At 32.0% G+C, this 22,858-nt stretch overlaps 1 protein-coding gene across 5 annotated transcripts in view; it reads left to right on the forward strand.

Annotated features, from left to right (window-relative positions):
- The window catches only part of LOC112687628, a 196,635-nt gene that overhangs the window by 123,024 nt on the left and 50,753 nt on the right, over positions 1 to 22,858 (forward strand). For all 5 annotated transcript variants that reach the window (XM_025560449.1, XM_025560446.1, XM_025560450.1 and 2 more), the window contains 2 exons: positions 20,416 to 20,544; positions 20,618 to 20,750. In XM_025560449.1, coding sequence (XP_025416234.1) covers positions 20,457 to 20,544; positions 20,618 to 20,750 — 221 coding nt within the window. In that variant the 5' untranslated portion in view covers positions 20,416 to 20,456. The remainder of the gene's footprint in view (positions 1 to 20,415; positions 20,545 to 20,617; positions 20,751 to 22,858) is intronic.

The following is a 22,858-nucleotide window of genomic DNA, read 5'->3' on the forward strand; positions in this document are numbered from 1 at the left end:
CATCGTCATTAAACGTAACACTAAACGCGCACACCCCTTCGGTCCGTCGAAATGTTTAAATCATCGTTGGTTTTTTTTTTTTTTTTTAACGCCAAAAAAAGTAGATGTTTTATTGTTTTACGCATCGTGCAGAGTTATGGTACAGCCATGTTCCCCGTAAATACTCAACGAACGTTGCCAAAAATTAAAAGGTAAGTTCGTTAATTGGTTCAATAAATTATAATTATTTTGACGCGATCCTAATATTGAGAACGTCTTGATTTCCGACAAAACGTTCTTTCATAGTAAACAGTTTTATAGACACTAAGGTTAGCGAACCAAGAATATCTTAGCGATGTTTATTGTTTTCAGAAGCGAACATTTTAATTTACTTCTGTCATAATAGTTGAGAGTTGAAAATTCAAACGTATTATTAACGAAATTGTCTGTTTTAAGTTGTAAATAGCTAATTATCCTCGACACAAGACTTGCCTATAGTTTCTATATCACCAGTGTCCAAGAGGAAGGAAATCGATATCGGCGAAGTTATAAAAAAATATTTTGTGTAAATCTTTAACTTTAATTTTATTTTCTTCAAAATATTCTTTTTAACAAAATTTCGCAATGCAACCAATTAAAAACAAAAATTAAAATTTTAATTTTTTTTTTTTAAATCGTAACTTTTTTTTTACAAAATTAATTAAAATTTTTTTCTTGTAATTTTTTATTAACCTATAAATACGCATATATATTTGTTGATATGTCTATTTTATACTCCCATTTATATATACTCGTATATATTTATATACTGTTATACAGCTTTCGTTTGAATTCATGATTTGTAGATTGTATTGTTTTCAGCGACTTTTTCGTTGATCAAAATTATAAACGATAAAAAAAAAACATTTCAAACGAGTTACCTCATACCTCTCCTTGCTTAGACCTTTCTCCTATAATCTCATTACGTGTTACTCGTAAAAATTCAATCCAGTTATTTGTGACACAAACATTTCGACTTCATATTAATAATTTTATTAATGATACCAAACGATTAAAATTTGTTCACAGGTACAATACGTATTTATTTTAATTTTAATTAAATGTCACTTCATAAGAAACTGCACATTTTAAAATAATTAATAACGTTTAATCTTCTTGTCGATTTCAACCAAATATAATTTCCGTACAACCATATTAATTACGTTTAGAACGCAAGTCAGGATTATATAATAACAAAATATATAGGATTATATAATAAACCACGAAATACACTGTTTTCTTTCAACTCGAAATTGTTCTCATCTGCATTGAAAACAATATTTTACACTTTGTTCTAATACTTAAGATAAATAGTGCGTGTAGATGAACAAATTCCCTTTTTTTAAAATACAAGAAAACAACACCTTGACACTAACACGTTTCGGAATGTCGCCTTTCATATTGAAACTAATAAATCCTCGAAAAGAAAATAAATATGCCTGAGGTGCCAGGGTTCGTAAATTAATTGAAAAATTGAACATTTCGCTTTTTTCACAGTAACTAAAAATACCGTGTTCGTCGCCCAGCAAACATTCTTTACAGTCTGCGTGCACACGATGAAATTGAATTAAATCCTTCGAACGTGTGTAGGTCGCTTGTTCTCGATTTGTAAGTCTGTCAATAACGTTGTTATGCATGATCGCTCAAGAATGATAATTTTCCACCCCGGAAAATAACAATACTGATTTTTAATTTAATTTTATTTCTTTATTTACTTATTTCTTTATTTTACTACACAAGTATACTTCCTCTATAATAATCTATACCGAATATAAATCTCGTCCAATTGGCACTTTCGAATTCATATATTCTGCCTTGATATTCTAAACAAAACTATTCATGGGTATTCAAATGTTGCGTTTTATTACTCGTCTACGTATATAGCAGACGATTTTGTGAACATTGTCAAACAATAAAAGTAATTGGTTTCGACCTTTTTTCTTGTTACCCGTTCTCTAATAGTAATATGCATCTGAATCAGTTAATTGAAATATATAGGGTGGCCTAGCACAAAAGAAAGTAATATCAAGTAAATATTTTTATCCATTAGAGGCTGCTTAGAAAATAAGATTTACATTTTTCATCTCTAAAAACTTGCAAAATAGCCATTTTATGACAAAAATTGTTATGAATATTTATTGTTTAAGATGTATACTTTTTTAATCATAACTCGTGGTGATGACAGTGCTTTGCTATTTCAAATCTTTTTCAGCATAGATATACATATGTGTGTGTGTGTGTGTGTGTGTGTGTGTGTGTGTGTGTGTGTGTGTATGAATATGTGGGAGTATGTGCACGCGAGCGAATTCGTTTATACATACCATGTACATATATTGTAATAATTCTGACCCATAAAGAACTTTTTATTATTAATTTATATATAGAAAGCTTTACAATATATATACAAATATTTTACAATGTGGAATTATGTTGAAAATTGTTCAACTAGGTTGGACAGCATGATAAAATTCATGTGGGCCTCCATTGACATTATTTCTATATAAAGACTAAAATAATAATAATAATAAATTCTTCCACTAGTTTCATTTTATCGAGAAAAAAACTTATATTATTTTACCGTCGTTATTAAAACACGCAAAATTATACACCTAAATGAATAGAATATGTGAAATGAACGCGTATATGGTAATACTGCCTTTAAATGATGTACACACACACACACACACACACACACACACACACATTCGCAATTTATGATCATCAGTAAGTTAGAACTGTTAGAAATAAGCACTAACGGTAGAAACCTGCAGACCGGAAGATATTTTATGTGCTTTGTTCGTTTATCGAGACTGCGGAGTTTAACTTTGAACAATAAATGACAGTGCACTGATCTGGTTTTTATGATAATATCATGATCCACGTGTAAAATTATACAATCGCGAAATGAAGCAAATAACATTACGATCCACATAATATAATACATAACATTATACGTGCAATCTGAAAAATATATAAAAGATTTATTTGACCCGTACGCTTTTTCAAATATTTACCCTCTGGAAGACCACGGAGTAGATTGAATCTATATTATGTGCCCGCAATAATCATGGTCACATCGAGATATTTTCGACCATTGGTTTCGTATTACTGAAAGGCAACCCTTACTTTTTTTTTTCTTTTTTATTAACTTACAACGTGTGCGGCAAAAAATAAAAATAAAATAAAGAACACTTATGACGAAACATTTACAGAAGATAAAATTAAAAATATTAATTATTTTACATAATTTTTACATTTCATATTATATTAATCTTATTTTTTAAATCTTAACCGTTGTATAATATTATAATTATTTAAAAATTTTTAATTCTTTGTTTAATTAATGCACTGAATGACGATTTCAGTCTCAGTGATACGATTGTGATGGCAATTAATCCTTTCATTTCATTCCTACATAATATGTAAATTATATATACAGCTTCCCACAAGGAGTGGTGTTATTGGACCGGGAGTGCAGGGACCCGGCTATTTTAGGGAATCGTGAGCCAGATAAAATGAATTTTTAATTTATTAAATATTTATAGGAATAATAATTGTATATCAAATATAATTATAATTATGTCTTTTTTTTGGTATACAATATTATTATGCTTTGATCAAAAAAATGTTAAACAAAAAAAAAGAAAGTAAAATCAGTAGATGAAAAAATTAACTTTTTCTCAGATTTAAAAAAATACCTACGAAAATACACAATAGTTAATCATAAATTTTATTCAAAACACAGCAAGCAGCTAAAGAATACAAGATATATAATATCTTGATAATCTCAATAATACAAGACAAATAAAAAGGAAAAAACATTTATCATTGAAACTTCTGATAGTACTGAATCTGAAATGGTATTTAAAATGTATGTGATTTATTACACAATATAATTTATTCTGTTAGATTTTGAACATCAATTTCAAGGGGTTAAAAATATTCGTAATATTTTTGGACCAATTTTTTATCACTGATCGACAAAGAATTAGAATCGAAATCAAAATCACTTATACAAAAATACAAATCAGATTTATCTGAAAATATGAGTCATGAAATGTCCAGCTGAAAATTATATATTCTTCAAATTAAAAAAAAAAAAAGCATTGTAATGCCACTATTCGGATTATTGAATTCCATTTACGTGAAAAATGAGCAAACAATTTTCCGCAAACTCTTAGTCTCCGAATATTTTGTACTATTCTAGTGGTTGTAGAATGGTTGGGTTAGGTAAATACCTTTACTTTAGTACTAACTCTACTTTCGGTTAGTTAGGAAATTCACCGAAGATATGGCCATGATCAACAACGAGTCAAAAACGATTAAACCTACTTGCTGTTTAACGTATGGATTATGCGTCAATGGAATGCAAGTTCGTAAAAAAAAAAAAATTAACTTTAAAAAACAAAATATATTAAATATGAACAAAAATTTAGTAGTTTTTTTCTTTCTTTTTTTCATTTAAATAATATTGTAATAAAATAAATATAAAAATAAAAAAAGATATTATTATCGTCAAAATCTTTACTTTTGTTAACATAAGTGATAAACCGTATATTTGGAAGTAATTTAAAGGGCCCGGATAACATTTAGCACAGGGATCCAGCATTTGATGTGGGGGGGGGCTGGATATACGTACGAACACATCTAAAATATGAATGAAATATTGTAATGATTTGTGAGATGGTTTAAAATCGGATTAAAGTTTGTACTCGCGCAGGAGAAGACCTCGTCTCCATATCGTTACGTGCAGGCCGTAATGTTATCGGGTTCGATCGCGCGCGCGCGCGTCCGACATCACTAGGAGATAAACTTTTGTTCGGCCTTATCTGCGAACACCGCGTGAACCATCCCGATGGCCGCTTTGAACCCAGCTACGGTGACTGCGGTTAACATGCGTCGTTTACTAGTCGAGTTGCGAAGACCCTTTTTAGTCTAGTTGGGTCCCAGTATTTTATAAGTACGACTCTAGTTAGGTCCATATAAAAGAAAAAAAAAAAAAACATTTTCCTTCTCATTTTCGCAGACTTAGGACTGTCAGTTATCTATAAATTATAACACAAGTATTATTTTTATTTTCTTTTTTTAAAGTTACTAATATACGATGTATGATTATTAACTGAAAATCGGACTACTGGAATGTGGTAAATAAATAAATAAAATGGTTAACAATTTCAAAATGTACACAATTGGTAAAGGTTTTAATGATAGAGCTTTTACAGACCCAAATCTATTAATTTTTCAACACTATCAAGCGTATCAATACTTGTGAGTTGTAGATTTCACTGTTGCAGTGAACGGTCCGGACTAGTATGGTATCGGACCCGATTGGTGGTTTAGTATATATTATCCGTAGCCCAACTCGTACGTGGGCAGCACATCGGCTAACCGCCGGTACCGGATGATCGGTATACGCGACACGGGTGTGTAATAATTTTTTACCCGGTCGTTCGTGTGCAGCAGAGAGTTCGCGGAGCACACGACCAAAGGATACACGAAGGATACCTGAGGCGTAGGGACGAGCGTCGACGTTTGACACGGTCAGTTGATGCGCCGTCGACTCATTGGGCGTCCGCAAACGCGTATCTCGACGTTTGCCGGTGAACTTAACCTTTCCCGGCAACCGTTCGATTGTTTCGCCTGCGTTTAGCCGTGTTCACCTTTCCGACACCATCCCTTCACGCTCTCGGTGCGTTTGCACGTCACATTCCGCACCCTAGCGACGGGGTGGGCGACGCGGATCGCTGCAAACGAACTACGATTTGTCCGATTAAACTGGTCTTGTTCTCTCCGTTTGAGATCGTCGCGACGGCTGCATCCGAATTGGGTCCCGATTTTTTTTAGGTACTACACTAGTTCTAGAATATTTGTTGGTAAGTACTATATTATACTAACATTTTCTTTCCCATTTTAACATACTTAGGACTGTCTATGATCTATTTAGACTACAGGTATAGTTAAAAATGTTTTTTTTTTAGTTTCTTTTCCATTAATTTTTATTTATATTATATAATGAATTTAATATTTTTACCAACACAATTCTAATAATTTATATTTTAATGGAATAGAAACTAAAAAACAAAAAATAACTCTAAAAATCATTTTCAACCATACCTCTGATCTAAATAGATCTAAATAGTCCTAAGTTTGTTAAAGTGGGAAGGAAAATTTTAGTAAAATGTAGTACTTACCATAAAATACTCAGGAGCTAGTGCAATACCTAAAATAATCCAGGACCCAACAAGTGTAGTACCTATAAAAATCCGGGACACAACTTGTACACTACCTGCGATTAGCCCTTAGTACTCGGGACCCAATTCGGATGCTTCGGTCGCGACCACCCCTGCAGGGTTGGTGTTCGTCTAGCCCTTTTCGGAGCCAATCCGTTTCCCTCGCGATCATGTCCCTACACGTCCCAAACATGCTACAGTACGCAGTAGGTATGCACTATATCGCATCGTATTTCGATTCGAATTCAAGTAATACATTTTAAAATGGTCCAAAAACCCAACAACTATCCGTTCACACACACGAGAAAACTGTGCAACCAATATAACTGCACATTATTTTTTCGGACATCGCCTGAACTGACACAGTCCAAAATTCTGAACGTGCAGTCGTACGATTACAGTATATACACGTATTACAGTACATTACAGTCGTACACGTACAGTTGGTTTGCGCAAACTTGAGTTTGTGCAGTCTGTTTGAGCAGTTTAACTGAGCGTGTAAACCCACCTTTACACCGCGTGACCTACATGATATATTCCGTCATCTTATCTCTCGACAGGTTTCAACCCGACAAGATATTACTATCATATTTTGTTTCTGCACAAAACAAGACATGCCTCGAATTATTAATGTTCCTTAAAAGTAGGTAAATATAGACGAATGTTTTAAATATTTATAAAATGTAATTCTACGTATTAATTTTACTCCGCTCAAACAGGAAATTTTAAATAAATACACACCGATCTGTTCATTATACTTATAAATACCAATACCGTTTTAAATATTTTACGACTTTTTTTTTTTAGCGTTAAATTTCAATCCATTCCAGTTTCTTATTTTTGTCCTTGACAGTATAATAACCGTGATTATTTCAAAAAGTAAATTATGTATTTATTTTCAAAGTTAAAAACAAAGTTTACCAGAAAAGGCTATGGAAACTTCATTATTATGCTTTCAAAAGATTTAAAATATCCAGGACACATTTTGTATTTGTTACACTTTATAATTTTATAAAAAAAGTATATTTTAATTTAAATAGCCTTATTTTAAATTCGCTTGAGATATAAAATTATTAAATTATCTTCAAAATATATGTAGATATTTAAAATCTATATAGTTTTAAAAAGTTTACTGTGTTTGGTAGATTTTAAACGTCTAACTAGATATTTTCGAACATTTCTCTAATTCCATGTCAAGTATATGGCTGCATCCGAATTGGGTCCCGAATTTAAAATAACTACACTTGTTGGGTCCCGGATTTTTATAAGTACTACACTCGTTCCTGAATATTTTTTTGTTAAGTACTATATTATACTAACATTTTCCTTCCCATTTTAACAGACATAGACAGAAATACATCTATTTAGACCACGGGTATGATTAAAAATACTTTTTATAGTTTTTTATTTTGTTTTTTAGTTTCTTTTCCATTAATTTTTATTTATACTATATAATAATTATAAAATTTTTAATATTTTTTCCAACACAATTATAATAATTTTTATTTTAACGGAAAAAAAACTAAAGAACAAAAAAAAAACTTTAAAAAACATTTTTAACTGTACCTGTGGTCTAAATGGATCATAGATAGTCCTAAGTCTATTAAAATGTAAAGGAAAATGTTAGTATAATGTAGTAATTACCAAAAAATATTCAGAAACTAGTGTAGTACCTACAAAAATCCGGGATCCAACTATTGAAGTACCTATAAAAATCTGGGACCCAACCAGTACACTACCTGTGATTAACCCCCAGTACTCGGGACCCAACTCGGATGCTCCGTAATATATACTAGCATTTGATTATACTGCGAACAAACGATTAAAAACGAATTTTTAGTTTTAATTATTTATGGGAATTAAAATTTCCAATCATCATTTAAAGCAATTACAAAAATATAGATAATACGGTATTTTATCTGTTCTATAAAATCATAAAAGATAACCAGAAAAAGTTTATTTCATTGTTAAATTTCACTTATCGAGAAATGCTTCACACTCACGAGTAACACTATGAAAAAAAAAAAAAAGTATATGTTTCAAATTTTCAACACAAACTGATAACGAAAGCCATATTTTCCCGTTAAAAGTGTCTAAAATTAATGATTAAATAGTTACATATTTTTACGTGCGTTTTTCAACCGTATTTATTGCGCCTACGACCATTTAAAAAACCATTCTTTTTTTTTTCCGCTCGAAATCGTTGAAAACGTTGTACATTAAGCGCGTGGCGTGAAAGAAAAACAATCACACAGAGCAACTAAAACGAAGCACGTAAACGTATACTGACTCTGTACCGCGGTGTTAAACACAATAGCGCACCGAGGACGGCGAATAAGGGTGCGGAGGATTGATATGGATGGGAAAAAAATCGTGAACGCCTTACAACGATCTGGACGAGTGATAAGCCGAATATACCTGCATTTTCCATTTGGACAAACTTGAATTGGGTCTCAGATTTCGAAAACAGTATGAATTGGGTCCGGACATATTTTTTGGAGTACATGAGTTGGGTTCCGGTATATTTTATGGAGTAGATGAGCTACCAATTAGTGTTACCCCGGAGACACCTCGTGAAGGTTGGCTAGAATGTCTTCTAAAAATGATGTTGTTCTTTGTTACGTTAACGGTCTGATGTACAATATTAATTAAAATTATTATTAAATTAGCTTAATTTTAAATTAAAATATTGTGTTTTTCTTTTTATCGTAAATATTTGTATTATAATAAGTTAATAATAAGTTTTAGCTAGGGAATAAGTTTAAAAGACATGTATTTTATAAAATTTAACCGGGTCAATTCTCCATTAGTAAAATGAAGCATGTTTTCCCTAAAAAAATGTGTCTATTTTTACTGTTTTTTTGATTGGCTGTGTGGCTGAGCTCCAACGTGATACTTAAATTTCACTCTGAATTCCAAGTAAAATTTTTATTAAAACAAAAATGTTTGGATGAGCTGCACTAATACTAGCATTTAATTTTGCATGGTAACTTTAAAATAAAATAAAGTTATTACCGCGGACCTAATTCGAGTATTATCGAATAATACCCTGAACTCGGGTTTATTTCAAGTGATCAATTACCTCGGAACCCAACTGTCGTTTACCCTTCCATTCGCACGCCTGACGCTGTTCGGCCTAAAATATTTACTGCAATGTGCGACGCAATCGCCGTCGACCTTAGGACGCCAACAATATGCAATCAGTTTGAGCCTAACACGGTGCATCGGAGATCGTGAACAATACCCGAACCGACCAGTAGCCCATAATTCATTGCGTCCCATCGTCGGCCCCTTCGAATTATTTCCGCAAGGGTCGTACCCCGTCCCCCCGTGCTAAGACTTTTCACGGACAGCATTACTGTTGGACCGCAATTCCTTTCCTATTTACTTCTATGTACTCTCTCCGTCTGCCCAGTCGTCTAAATCAATGATCGGAGTGTATATTTTGGAACTTGTGCACACAACAATATGATATTATGCTAGCGAACTGATTTTCAAGAAAAAATTCATATCTTCGTTGGAATGATATATAAATGTATAAATATATTTTTATTCTTATGGAAAATACTGGATAGTTCTTAATGATATAAGTCAGATTTCATTTTACATACTCTTGTACATCTGGTAAGTAAATATGTATATACCGTAATGTTTGAGAAAACTTTGATTTTTTTTTTCATTTTCCTATGCGTTTTAAATTGTTATCTTCTCGTGTTCCTCTATTTCCCATAGTTCCCGATCAAATCATCGCTACTTCAAATTCTCATTTCTTAGACATAGAGAATATGCATAGTTTTGTGTTGTTTCAATTATTAAATAGTACAATTTCGTTTATTCTTACGTTATAGTTCGTACTGTAACAATTAAAATGAATAATTTTTTTTCTTTTAATTTTCCACACAAAAAGTATTTGGTCGCATATTTTGATTTTTCGTTTACATATTTTAATAAAACAAATATCAATTTTTGTTCTATTTTACGATTCGTTCCGTGCGCGTATAGGTGCATTCGCGTTCTTACCAAATACAGACCGTGTGTAGTACTTTTCCATATATTTAATTAAAGTTAGGTCCAGAACAACTCATATTATTATAATAATATACACATACGACCTACCATTATTCTCGTAGGTACTATAATATGTCCCGCGAGGATTTACTAATTTAAAGTAGAATTATAATGAATAGATACTATTATCACACCATTATAAATTAGTAAATATTCGCGTGGTCGCTCGTGCGCATGTTAAATAATTCATATAACACGTTTATATTACACACGTACACGACTCAACGAGAATTATTGTTTTTTATGTATCGTTTCCAACTAATACGTAAGTATTTTTCCCCGTCCTTATATATTCGCAAACGCATGCAAAGTGTATATCATTTAGTTTTAATCCGTAAACGTCAAAGAGTGCGAAACTCGTATTATTAATAATATTAATGACAATTTTTGTTATGTCGAAAGATAATGAGCCCCACCGGACAGGTTAATATGGGTCGTGGAGACCTATAGGCTTACAATTCACAAATATTATAATTATTACACGCAATAATTTGAGTACGATTTACATTGTTACGGTTAAATCAATTATGTTACATCTAGACTTACGAGTTGCAAAAAGCAAGATGAAAAAAGAAATTACAAAAAGTATATGCCAAGCTAAAGTGGCATTTAATAAGAAAAGAAATATTTTTATTTCAAAAAGTATTGACCTTAATATCAGGAAGAATCTACTAAAAACGTATATCTGGAGCATTATGTTATATGGATGTGAAACATGGATTATTGCAAGAGAAGAAAAGAGGCATTCGAAATGTGGTACTACAGGAGGATGCAAAAGATAAGTTGAACTGATAGAATCACTAATGAAGAAGTTTTAGAAAAGGTATCGGAGAGGAAAGTAATGTGGAAGAGTATACCGAAAAGACGAAATGAATTAATATGTCATATTTTAAGACGCGATGGGCTGCTATTATTAATCTTAGAAGGTGTAATCAACGGGAAAAACCATAGAGGAAGACCAAGATTGCTATACATAAGTCAGATAATGGAAGATCGAGAATGTTACTCATATCAAGAATTAAAGAGAAAGCCTAGTGATAAAGAAACATGAAAATTGCTGTAAATCAATCATTAGATTGAATACTGCACAAGAAGAAGAAGAAGACTTACGAGATGAAACTTTCTAAACGTACAATTTAGGCAACAAATAATTTACAAAAAGTAACTTATGTAATATTATAATGTAGTATTCAAGCAAATGGTTTACGTTATATATAACATTTAAAGTTTTATGTCTTGCTCTCATTCTCCAGCCGAGCAATTTATTTTTTAAACTATTAAATTATTCATTTATTTTGATGTTTAAATGGTAAAAAAATATACATTTTTGGTTAGATATATATATATATATATATATATATCAACTGATCGAGTTAGTTTTGTCTCTATATTCGTATACAGCTCATCAAAAACATTTATGTATAAAATCCGATCAATAATGATAAATGTATTATGTTGTACGGTAGCTGTACGGGGTCAGATCAGAACTTTGAAACGGCACACATCGAAAATATATTTGCTGTGTACACATATGCATTATTAAAATATTATACTAAACGTGTACAGAAAAAAAAAGTATACACTTCGAAATAAATTTTTTTCCATATATTTTATATTTATACGGTATTAACTTGCACGTTACGAGAATACTATTATAAGCAAAGACTTTTATGGAAGCACCAAGATCCAAACCGAGAAATATTACGTTATTTTATTCACTCCATAATGTCTTGTGTAATATGTTCATTGAATATAATTAGTATTGCTATTAAATTTTTAAGACAACAAATAATGATAAGAATTTGACATCAAATAAATTCGAAACAAATTAAATAACTTCAAGCGGATAAAGACGGCTTGCAAACGCTTTCTACCGAGCCGGTACTCAGGTGAAATCATCTTTTAGATACATTATGGTGAAATAAATTAAATTTTAGTAGACATACCAGTAAATGCATGAGCATGTTTAGTGATACATAATTAACTTTCTTATGTTAAAGCAGTTACAATGTAAATCCAGCGAAGCCAGAGCAATTTTTTTAAGGGTAGGTAGGTGGTTTAAATTAATCTGTCCCGGTAAAATGTAAACATTCAAACCGCATCTGCAAGTGGGTATAACAATATACATAGGTTAGCAACACCGAAATATTTCAAATATTACATTGAACTATCCGAATTAATCGGCCCCACCCGGAACATATTTTAATATTTATCAGTATAGAGGAGAAACATTATTTTAATTAAAAAAAAAATTTAGATAGAAAAAAATCATAATCGTCGTGTATTCTGATATTTCTGATATATATTGTTTTAATTTATAATATATTAATTTACATGTATATCAAACGATAGTTATTAAATTCAAAACCATGTCAATATTAAGTTTCAATTGGCTAACGTCGAACGGTACGAAACTCATGTTTAAAAGTATTCATACAAAAACGGAGCACGTCAAACAGACATAACATCGTGTTATGATCAGTTCAGGTCAGAATTGTAACGCCACGCGTCGAAAACATACTCGTGCGCGAATGCCAGGTTATGCCAAAAATATTAGATCATTAAACGTAGAAAATATAAAATAATTAGCTACCCTCTCATATTCAACCGCCCGGGGCAACAGCACACTGTAGCTCCCCCCTAAATACGGCCCTGGCGAATGCATAATAATAAACAAATTACATCAAGTTCAAAGCAAAATGTCTATGCTTCGAAATACATTTCGAAATATATAGTTTACGTTCATAATATGGTATGAGCACGCATTTCGTGATACGACCGAGACTCGAACCGAGCTATTATATTTTATTCATGTCGTCGTTTCCCTTTATAATGTGTTTATTTCAAACGAATATGTTCGGTTTTGCGATTACGTTTTTACGATAATACATAATATGACGTTTTATAAATTTTAAAAAGATCGACAAACGTCAAGTATAACAATAAAAGTCGGTTCCTAACACCGCCGATAGTTTTTTTTTTTTCTCTCGTTTCAATCATTATAATATAAACCAGGTGTCATTTTATTTAAACTTTGAATAATACATAAAGTATTTATTTTATAAATTGTTATTCATGGAAACGACTATATATATACATGCTCTAGTTAATTCGTATTATTTATCTCTTTCTCTTGTTTATCATTAAATGCATTTTATTTCTCAGGAAGAGTATAAGCCTAAAGTATATACTATTTTTATTTTTAGTTACAATAAGAAGCGTTAAGATAAAGACAATAGGTTAAATAATAACTAAAACAATCATGATATGGGTTTAACGAGGTATCAAATAAAATTAATAACTACCTACTTATAAGTGTTTAAGTTTAGAATAGAGAAAGTTGGACCTAGCAACCGCCATTTAATCTCCGTGTATGATATTATATACGATACTACTTCCTTTATATAAACGAATACAGTGAATATATAAACAATATTGAATCATCACGAACCAAGTATAATCTTTTATTTCATTATCGTTCTTGTAGCGAAAAAATAACAAGTAATATTTAATATTTAAAAACTTATAATCCCAGGAGAAAAACATATATATATATATATATATATAATATTTATTATTAATTATAATGCAATTGAGCATCGAAACCACATCACATAATATTTTTGAATTCGTATCAGTACAAATATACTTTTCAGAGATTTCAAGTCTCGTCGATCATTTTAATTACCAACTGGACGCGAAGTAATTAGATTTTCGGTTATAATGGCAAGGTATAGGTAGCATAATACATGAAAATTAAATGAAAATTAAACTAATCAATAAGTTATTGTTATAAAACAAAAACGGAGAAAAAGTTTTGAATTTTACTTTGTTTGAAATATTACACATGCCCTGAACATAAAGAATTCTCATTGAAATACACTTCTCTAGTGTGTAGCCCATAACTTATGAATTGAACTTATTGAATTCCCATCAACGTGTCTGAAATAATAGTGTTCCATGCATTATCTACAACTATAGTATTGGATATAACTATTATGTCAGAATTCACACGTTGAACAGCACAGGACTATACCTACATAAATATTTAATTAGATTTTACACGAGTTCAAAATTAATGAATTATAATAGTGCCGTGTACACATAAAGTTCTATATGAGTTGGTTTCATGAATGCTTGTGTTACATTACGTTTCACTTATAATTTAAGGACATCAAAAATACTTCCATAACTATGGAAACAAATATATTTCACAACTTACTGTTAATTGCTTTTTGCATTGAAAGTAAATTAAATATTGATTCCTGTTCTGTTAGTAATGTAATGTATTGAATAAATCAAAAAAAAAGTACCAGATGATTTGTATAAACTTTCGAGATGAAAAATTCGTATTATTCTCGAACTTGATGCACATGTCGAAACAATGCGATTCATAAAAAGGCCACATCAATCGAAGTAATTGAATATTAAAAAATAAAAAAATAATGTATTACTGCGAAATAAATGTTCACTGTCGACCATTCGCATTTTACAATTACATAATTTGGATAAGAGCAAACTTTGAGTGGATGCAAAACGTATAATAATATTATATGCTATTGTGTTATAATTCTTATTTTGAGCCTACATGTGCTTTAAAATAAATAAATATCGATTTTATCAAAAAAAAAAAAAAAAAATTATAGCTTTTGATACTTTTGATTTAGAACAAGATGCTACAATAAAAATATTACACAATCGAGATGATGGTTTTATTGTAGATATTAAATCCTGCAGTCGCTACAGCATATAGTATCTTTTCGGTCGTGTTTATGATTAATGAGCGTGCAGGATAACGCCACAGCCCGGGAGACGCAATCTTAAATATAGTCCAACGTTATTAGATTTCGGACGGAAGAACCCCCGGGAAGCTTAAATATACAATAAGCTCGGTTAGCCAAAACGTACGTGTTCGGATGCCATGTTGTGTACAAAATGTGCAAACCAATTCAAAAACTATTTCGCTTGACCTCCGGTTCGGTCGACGGTTTGGTACTGCATCTTGTACGTGTTATAACGTGACGATACCCGCGTCGGACCACCGAAATTGACATCCTCCGACCATCCAGTTGGATGTATTTCGATGTGGACCGGAAAATATTTCGGTAAAAACGGCGTTTCAAACGTCTCCGGATGCGTTTCGTTCGGTTTTCTTGCGCGGTGGTTAGTTGAACGATAACCTTTGGAAAACTTACCGGTGTGTCGAACGACTACACGGAACGGCCGACATTTGCACCGCGAAATCTTTTACTGTGCCTGTGGTCCACATGTGGTTTTTGTTCGTTTCCGGATACGATCATGACGTAACGAGTATGGCGCGCACAAAGTGTTTTTTCACTTCGCGCAGTTCAAGAGGGAGGTTTTTTTTTTAATTTTTTTTAAATATCAACGGTCTATTGTTGTGTTTGCGGAGTCACTGTCCGTACGACGGATATCATAACAATATTAACAGTGATCTGAGGGTTATCTAGGGGGTGGGTGAACTTTCGCGTTGGGGGGTTGCACGAAGAACTTTAACGAATCCGCGAGAGCACCGTAGACTCTCCGCAACGCAACGTTTCAAATGTCGATCCGATTAAGCGGAATTCGATGGAAATGCGATGTTCGATATTTGACGACGAAAACCGTATTTTTATAACCTTTTAATTTAAATATATATTTTTCCACGCCTTCTGTAGACGGTTAATCGATTATTATTATTATTTTTTTTTTTAATGAGAGAAATCGAAATATGATTACGAGAATAATTGGAGATCTAGTTAACCCTATAACAATATTTCCTCTTCACTTGAAAATTATTTCTGTGAGTAAACAAGCACACTTTTGATATCCCTGAACCCATTGCTATCAGGAAAATATAGACCATCTCAAAGAAAAAAAAAGCATTGTTCTCGAAAACAAATATGTGTGGGCTAAATATGTAACGTCGTCGCACCGATATTTTAGGCCCAAACAAACATTATACTATTTGTATTAAGTTTATTATTTCTCGCTCAATACGTGCACACTTTAAAGAACACTCATATTTAATACTACCGTGTATTTGCAAATAACATTTTCTTTTTCCTATTCAAATATTACTGGCCGTGATACTTTCTATATCTTTTTTTATTTTTATTCGATCATACCCCGCAAATTCTTCGATCAGTAAACGTGATATATATGTAAATATATTAAATGTGACACAAAATTATATTTACCGTTCGCGCAATATCATATATGCCCTGCAGCGTATTATGTATATACCTTTGAGTATTTATATTTTCGTTTAATTTAAGATTATTTTCCGTACGGACGTATTCTATAATATGTGGAAAAACTTTATACATGCATAAGAAATAAATGTTTCTTTTATTTATAATTCCCTACCAGACATCGGGTAGTATTTCTACTTAAATAGGTTGCAATGGTTTAATAAATTATTTTGTTAATATTACATTTTCCTTTATTCAAACGTCTTCCGAGAACTAAGGATTTTCTTCGCTCGAAAATATGCTCATGACTGGATCACGAAGTATGGGAAGTTTGAAATACAAGATTATTTCGCAATACAACGTGAAAGCATATGAAATACTCGGTAACATTTTTTTACAAATGTAATAACTACGATTTTCACCGCTCAAATAAAAAATGTCCGTTTTCGTTAATCATAGAATACATTTGAACGTCAAAATCTTATCACTGTACGTTTATCCGTAACTAAATATTATGCAACATACCGACTCGTAATGAACATTCGAAATATAATGTGTTGATGGTACCTACGTATTAAATTGAACTTTAATCAAATAAATTTATTGTGCTTGATCAAAAAATCTATAACACACGTGCAACATACAAATTGTATACCATTCGATTTTATCACATTTAATAATATAAAAAGTATCATCTGTAATCGAATAACCGTAGAAAGATTTTATTCATTTTTTAACGTGAAAAGTACTCGTTCCGGTGTAGTGCGACATTTTATATGGATAATTATTCAAATGAATAAGTATTTTTTCAATTTCAATGAAAACCAATTTCAAAACAGTATTATTGGAATAATTTTCGATCGTAATTCTTCGAATTATTTTCAAACATAATGCTCATACAATAAGTACATAAATGTACTATAGAACGATTCATATTCATTTTAATATAAGCATACCACGAACGCGAGGTGCGACATAGGCTTAGTGTTCCGCACTGCGAACTACAACATTGTATTTCTCTACAGGGTATTAGCACATGCACATAACATAACACTACATTGGATATCATCGTATCTTCATATGTAAGTTGTAACTCGTATACCTAAGTATACCTAACTCGTATATCTATAAGTTCAAATATAGAACCTTCACACAATAATATTGATGTCGATATTGATAGTTTTAACGTGTGTACGTTTTGAATTACCAACCAATAACGATTTCCTTACCCAGATGAAATAACCGAAAATGATTTGAATACATTTGTATTCGAATAAATATGAAAAAATCATCCGAACAGTAGTTTATTCGAATCTAAACGAAATTTAATTCGAATAATGCCCTAATCTGATCGCGGTAATAACGATTTTAATGATATTATTTTTTTATTTTTTCTGTTCATTACATTGAAATGAAACGAGACAAAACCAATGCGAACCACAACATTCGATTCTAAACCATTTTTAAACGGATTACCGTTGCGCAAAGGTTTTTTTCTAATCTTGCTAAACGTATTCATGCATGGGGTGTACGTTTACGAGCAGCACGAGGACACGGAAAAACCCTCGTCCCACTCGTGAACCGATCACTGTTACGTACGAGTACAACTAATTACTAACAAACCAACCTTATATAGTATATCTTTATATTGTTGACATGACGGCACATTAAAACAGTCGGTGTCAATCTTGTTGTGTACAAATTGTAATTGTAGTTGGCTTTCAACGCGTGTGCGCGACTTCGGTATTTAATTAAAACCGTTTCAAACGACGTATTATATTAATATACATGACGGCGATGTGGGGAGGGGCGAGTTATTGGGATCGTGTGCATCTCCGATGCGCGGACTTAAGGGTAACATTTTGACATAAATCGAAAAAGCAGTAAAACGTTATAAGCGTGGTTCAGTTGCCGACGGACACCGCAGCGGTGTGTAGTGTTTAGGTAATATATTTTCATTAGTTTCGGCTTTGGTGGTTGTTTCACCCGCTTAACCATTTCCACAAACGCAGCATAATAAAAGGATTGACTTTGGCCACAACGGTTTTGTATTATAAATTCTGGAAGCCCGAATAGAAATTTCGCTATGATGTCAAAAAACGCTTTTACATCGTATAAAATATAAGTTATTGCTTATACAAACCTATAAAAACTTACATTTTACGATTTATAACGTATTATTGTGCTATAAATCGTTTAAGTCCTTTATCACTCGGGGATTTTTTAATTTTAATTTTTTTATTTTTACTATTCATTTACTTGTTATTCTTTTGAATGATGCGAGGGAAATAATTTTTGTAATTATTGAACTGTATATTAACTATTATTATTTTCATTGCATAAAATTTCGTGATTTACATTCTTAGGTATATGCACGTGTTTATTTGTCACGTTTTACTCGTAGCTCACCGTCATTATTATTTGTATCATTCAACCGTTATATTGTATATTATTTGTATATTATAGATTACAGTTGATCACGTCGAGAACAAAACGTTGTTAAGATGACGTGATCGTCAACATAGGCGTGCGCACGGGTGGTGCGGGGTATGCAAGCGTACCACCTGCGGCAGTGCGGCTTTACGGCCTGGTGTTTGTTGTAGAAACAATTTTTTAACAAACATTTTTAAAACATTATCGCTCTTTGTAACAATTCCGGTTACATGTTGTAGCTGTGAAAGAGCCTTTTCAAAATTAAGTTTGGTCAAAAATAAATTAAGGAGTCAGATGTCACAAGAACGTCTTGAGTATTTATTAATGATATTTGTAGAGCAAGAAATGGCTACAAATTTAAATTTTGAAGATATCATTGAAGAATTTAAATCTTTAACTCCAGCCATACGTCGTCTTGAACTTTAATTTTCATATAGATATTAAGTGAAAATGCATGTTCTTCATAAATATTATATTATGAGAAAATAAATAATTAATAAATGTTTGGTTATTTCGTATTCTTTTTAAGGTAAATGGTAATGATTATACAATTGATAAAAAAAAATTATTTTAAGTTAAACAATGCCAAATATTTCTAATATTTTATATGGGAAAACATTTTAGATGATGGCAAAAATATTAGTGGTAAATAGTAAAATAGGAATGCACCACCTGCGAGTATTGTCTGCGTACGCCTATGATCGTCAACGATACGAACGATAAAAGCGTGTACACGCGAGTGATAATAACCGTGTTCGATATTGATCGGTCAATAGAATAATCATTTCTTTACGATTTTTAAGCAGGAAAAATACCATTAAGCGAAAATGCATAGTAGAGGATATATATTTTTTTTTTTTTTTTTTAAAGAAAATAATACTGTCCATGATGATGTCTACTTATTTTTTCGATAACTTATTTCAATAATTTTTATAACCCAACATAAAATTGAAGATTGTTCAGATTTTTACGTATTAAATAACTTTAAATCTATTATTGTTAGGAAAATAAACAATGGGTCACGAATAATGTTGTTGTTTTCTCTCTAAAAAAACAAAAAAACCTCTGCTATACATTTACATTTAATGGATTCGTCCCGATATTTAGAAATATGGTTTTTTTTCGTCTTTTTAAAAATATTAATTCATTCATTGAAATCGCCCGATAAATTGATTATATAATAACGTGTTGAACTGCAAACCACTGAGAAATTATATCGTATTACTTTTAAGATTCAAATAGATTGTATACAATGTATGTAAACCGTGGTCGAAGGGCAATGTTTTCGGGTAGTCGAGGAAGAATAGTGTCACGTATGTGTATCTGAAATGCTTTGTTTAAATATTTAAGTATGATGTGAAATAGATTCGACGAAAACGCCAATCCGTAAATGGTATCAAAACGAATCGCATAGCATAATAAATGCATACACACGCGTGGTCTCGTAATAACAGCGTAATGAATTGTTTCAGGAATTCTTATTTGAATTAATAAGCCATAGCCTGGTGTTGAAATGTCGACGAGTCAAAGTGATCCCGGGCTGCCGGCTGCAATAGATCAGCAGAACAAAAAGTTCACCACCATAATTATTTACCCGACGGGTAAGGTTTTAATGAAAAATCCAAAGGCTGGCAAACATAATCATATGCAAATATGCCCGCGCTGTTGTTTCAGTGACGCCGGAGAAGATAATCATACCCATGGTGTCATGCATTTTGGGTTTCCCGCTGTTGGCCCTGATGGTAATATGCTGTCTGAGGCGGAGGGCCAAATTAGCGAGGGATCGAGATCGTCGGAGAAATTTGGGGTGAGCACTTACTATATTATTATTATTATTATTATTATTGCTGCGTACGCTTTGTTACTTCCGCGGCGCGCTCCGAAAACATTTAAAAACAAACAACGCCGTCCCGGGTTCGGGGGTTTTTTTTTTTTTTTACCACTCGTATTAACACGCACGTGCCGATGTTTAGTGTACCGCGTACAAATATGCACGGAAACCAAACTCGAAACGACGCAGCTAACGATACCCTTCGAACACATCGTTGAATTTAAGGGCACGGAAAAAGCGCAAACACACGGGCGCCTAACTATTTGTACACAATTCAATACGTACGTAAACACTTACCGGAAAAACGTGCCGAAAACCCTACGTGACGCGCGAAGCGTGGTGGCCCGCACGTGCATCGGTGTACGCGTTCGTAATTTTATTTATTTTCCGACCCAGACGTCGTTTGTCTTTTGTTTTTATACGGTCTCCGTTCGAACGGTCTTCGATGCTAAAGGAACGGCGCACCTGCGCCCACGTGATAAACGACGTATTAAATAATATGTACTTCAACCGTAACTCGGTGCGACGGAATATGTACGTTGTATTCCGATGCTCGGTCTGGTACCGTCGAACTTGCACGGATGTCTTGTAGAATCCACTTTCCGGATAAGAATCATTTATTGGATTCAAAAAAAAAAAAAAATTATACACGATCAAATGGTTAACGCTCATAAATTAGTTTATGAACAAATAAACAAACGGTTAGTGCGTTTAACCGAATAAATAAATGCTTGGCCTGGAGTGTTGTTGTATTTGTTAGTGCGACCGGTCCGCGTTAAAATTCCATTCGAAAAGCCTCGTTTACGTTGAGCGAGTTCAAAAACTGCTGGTTGACTATTTCAGAAGCGGACAACGCAAAACGTTTTACTCGCTCGGTAACCAATTAGTTAACGATTGAATTCCACGTGGTTTTTATTATTGCTCGCGGCTAGTTCACCAGTAATGGTGTATTTAAGGGGGTGGCTAAGGGGTTATTAGCCCTCCCCCATTGGGACTTAGTTAACTATTTTGCGAAGCCAAGTATTATGATATATTGATATTTATATATTTATATTGATTTTATTATTTCTTTACCGTTTGCAGCTGCAATGGATATCGGTATTGCTAATATTATTATTTCACTGCAATAGTCGAACACCTCAAAACCGTGAGACGTTTTATTTATGATCAACGGTGCCCGGAGAAATAAAAACCCGAGAGGGGAAGTCAAAAGTCTGGAATCGCCGTAAAATAATTTAATACTAATTCGTTTTTTTCTATACGAGATACCACAGAATATCCAATAAATATAAATGTATAATACTTATGAAAAATTGCTCTTAACTCATCTAAAAATTAACTAACTTAAAATGCGATAGGCACCCTTGTTTATAACAAATAAACATTTAAAAAATGTCAATACAATTATTAAATAATATAAAATGTTCTTTGTATGACGTAATCTTGTATTTTTCTTTAGTTGATTTTTTTTTTTCGGTCGAAATTAAAAACATATAGTGCACTATTATAATATTTGATTATGAAAAAAGTTTTATTAAAATAATAATCACAATAGTTTACCATAATCTAATATCACAAGAACACATTTTTTATATTTACCGTTTATTTTATACCAAGTACACATTTGTTTACATCAATTCAAAATGTACTCGGTTACTTATATGCATCTATACAAATGAGCGTTCAACATTTAATTAAAAATACTAACATTCACCTCTTGATGAATGATAAAATTAAAATAAATGTTTTGACATTTATTTCTATATATATATATATATATATATATATAGCGGATATATTGTTGTATTTATCAAAGTACACGAAAATGCGAAGGACAAATCGGTTTATTTTTGAATTGAGCATAAAAAATAAATTACAGATCGTTTAATAACATTAAACGAAAATCGTATTAAAGCACAATAATATGGAAATGGAAATATACTTTTGGATTACGGACGGAAACGAACAGAAATATTATGTTTGTCATAAGCCGTTCACGTTCCTACACTTGTTATACGTAAATACGATCGATATTGAGATAGTAATGATATTTATATTATAAAATTAAAGATCGTTTATTCATT

This window comes from Sipha flava, unplaced genomic scaffold (genome assembly GCF_003268045.1).
Source record: "Sipha flava isolate LNK unplaced genomic scaffold, YSA_version1 35a_pilon_pilon, whole genome shotgun sequence".
NCBI lineage: Eukaryota > Metazoa > Arthropoda > Insecta > Hemiptera > Aphididae > Sipha > Sipha flava.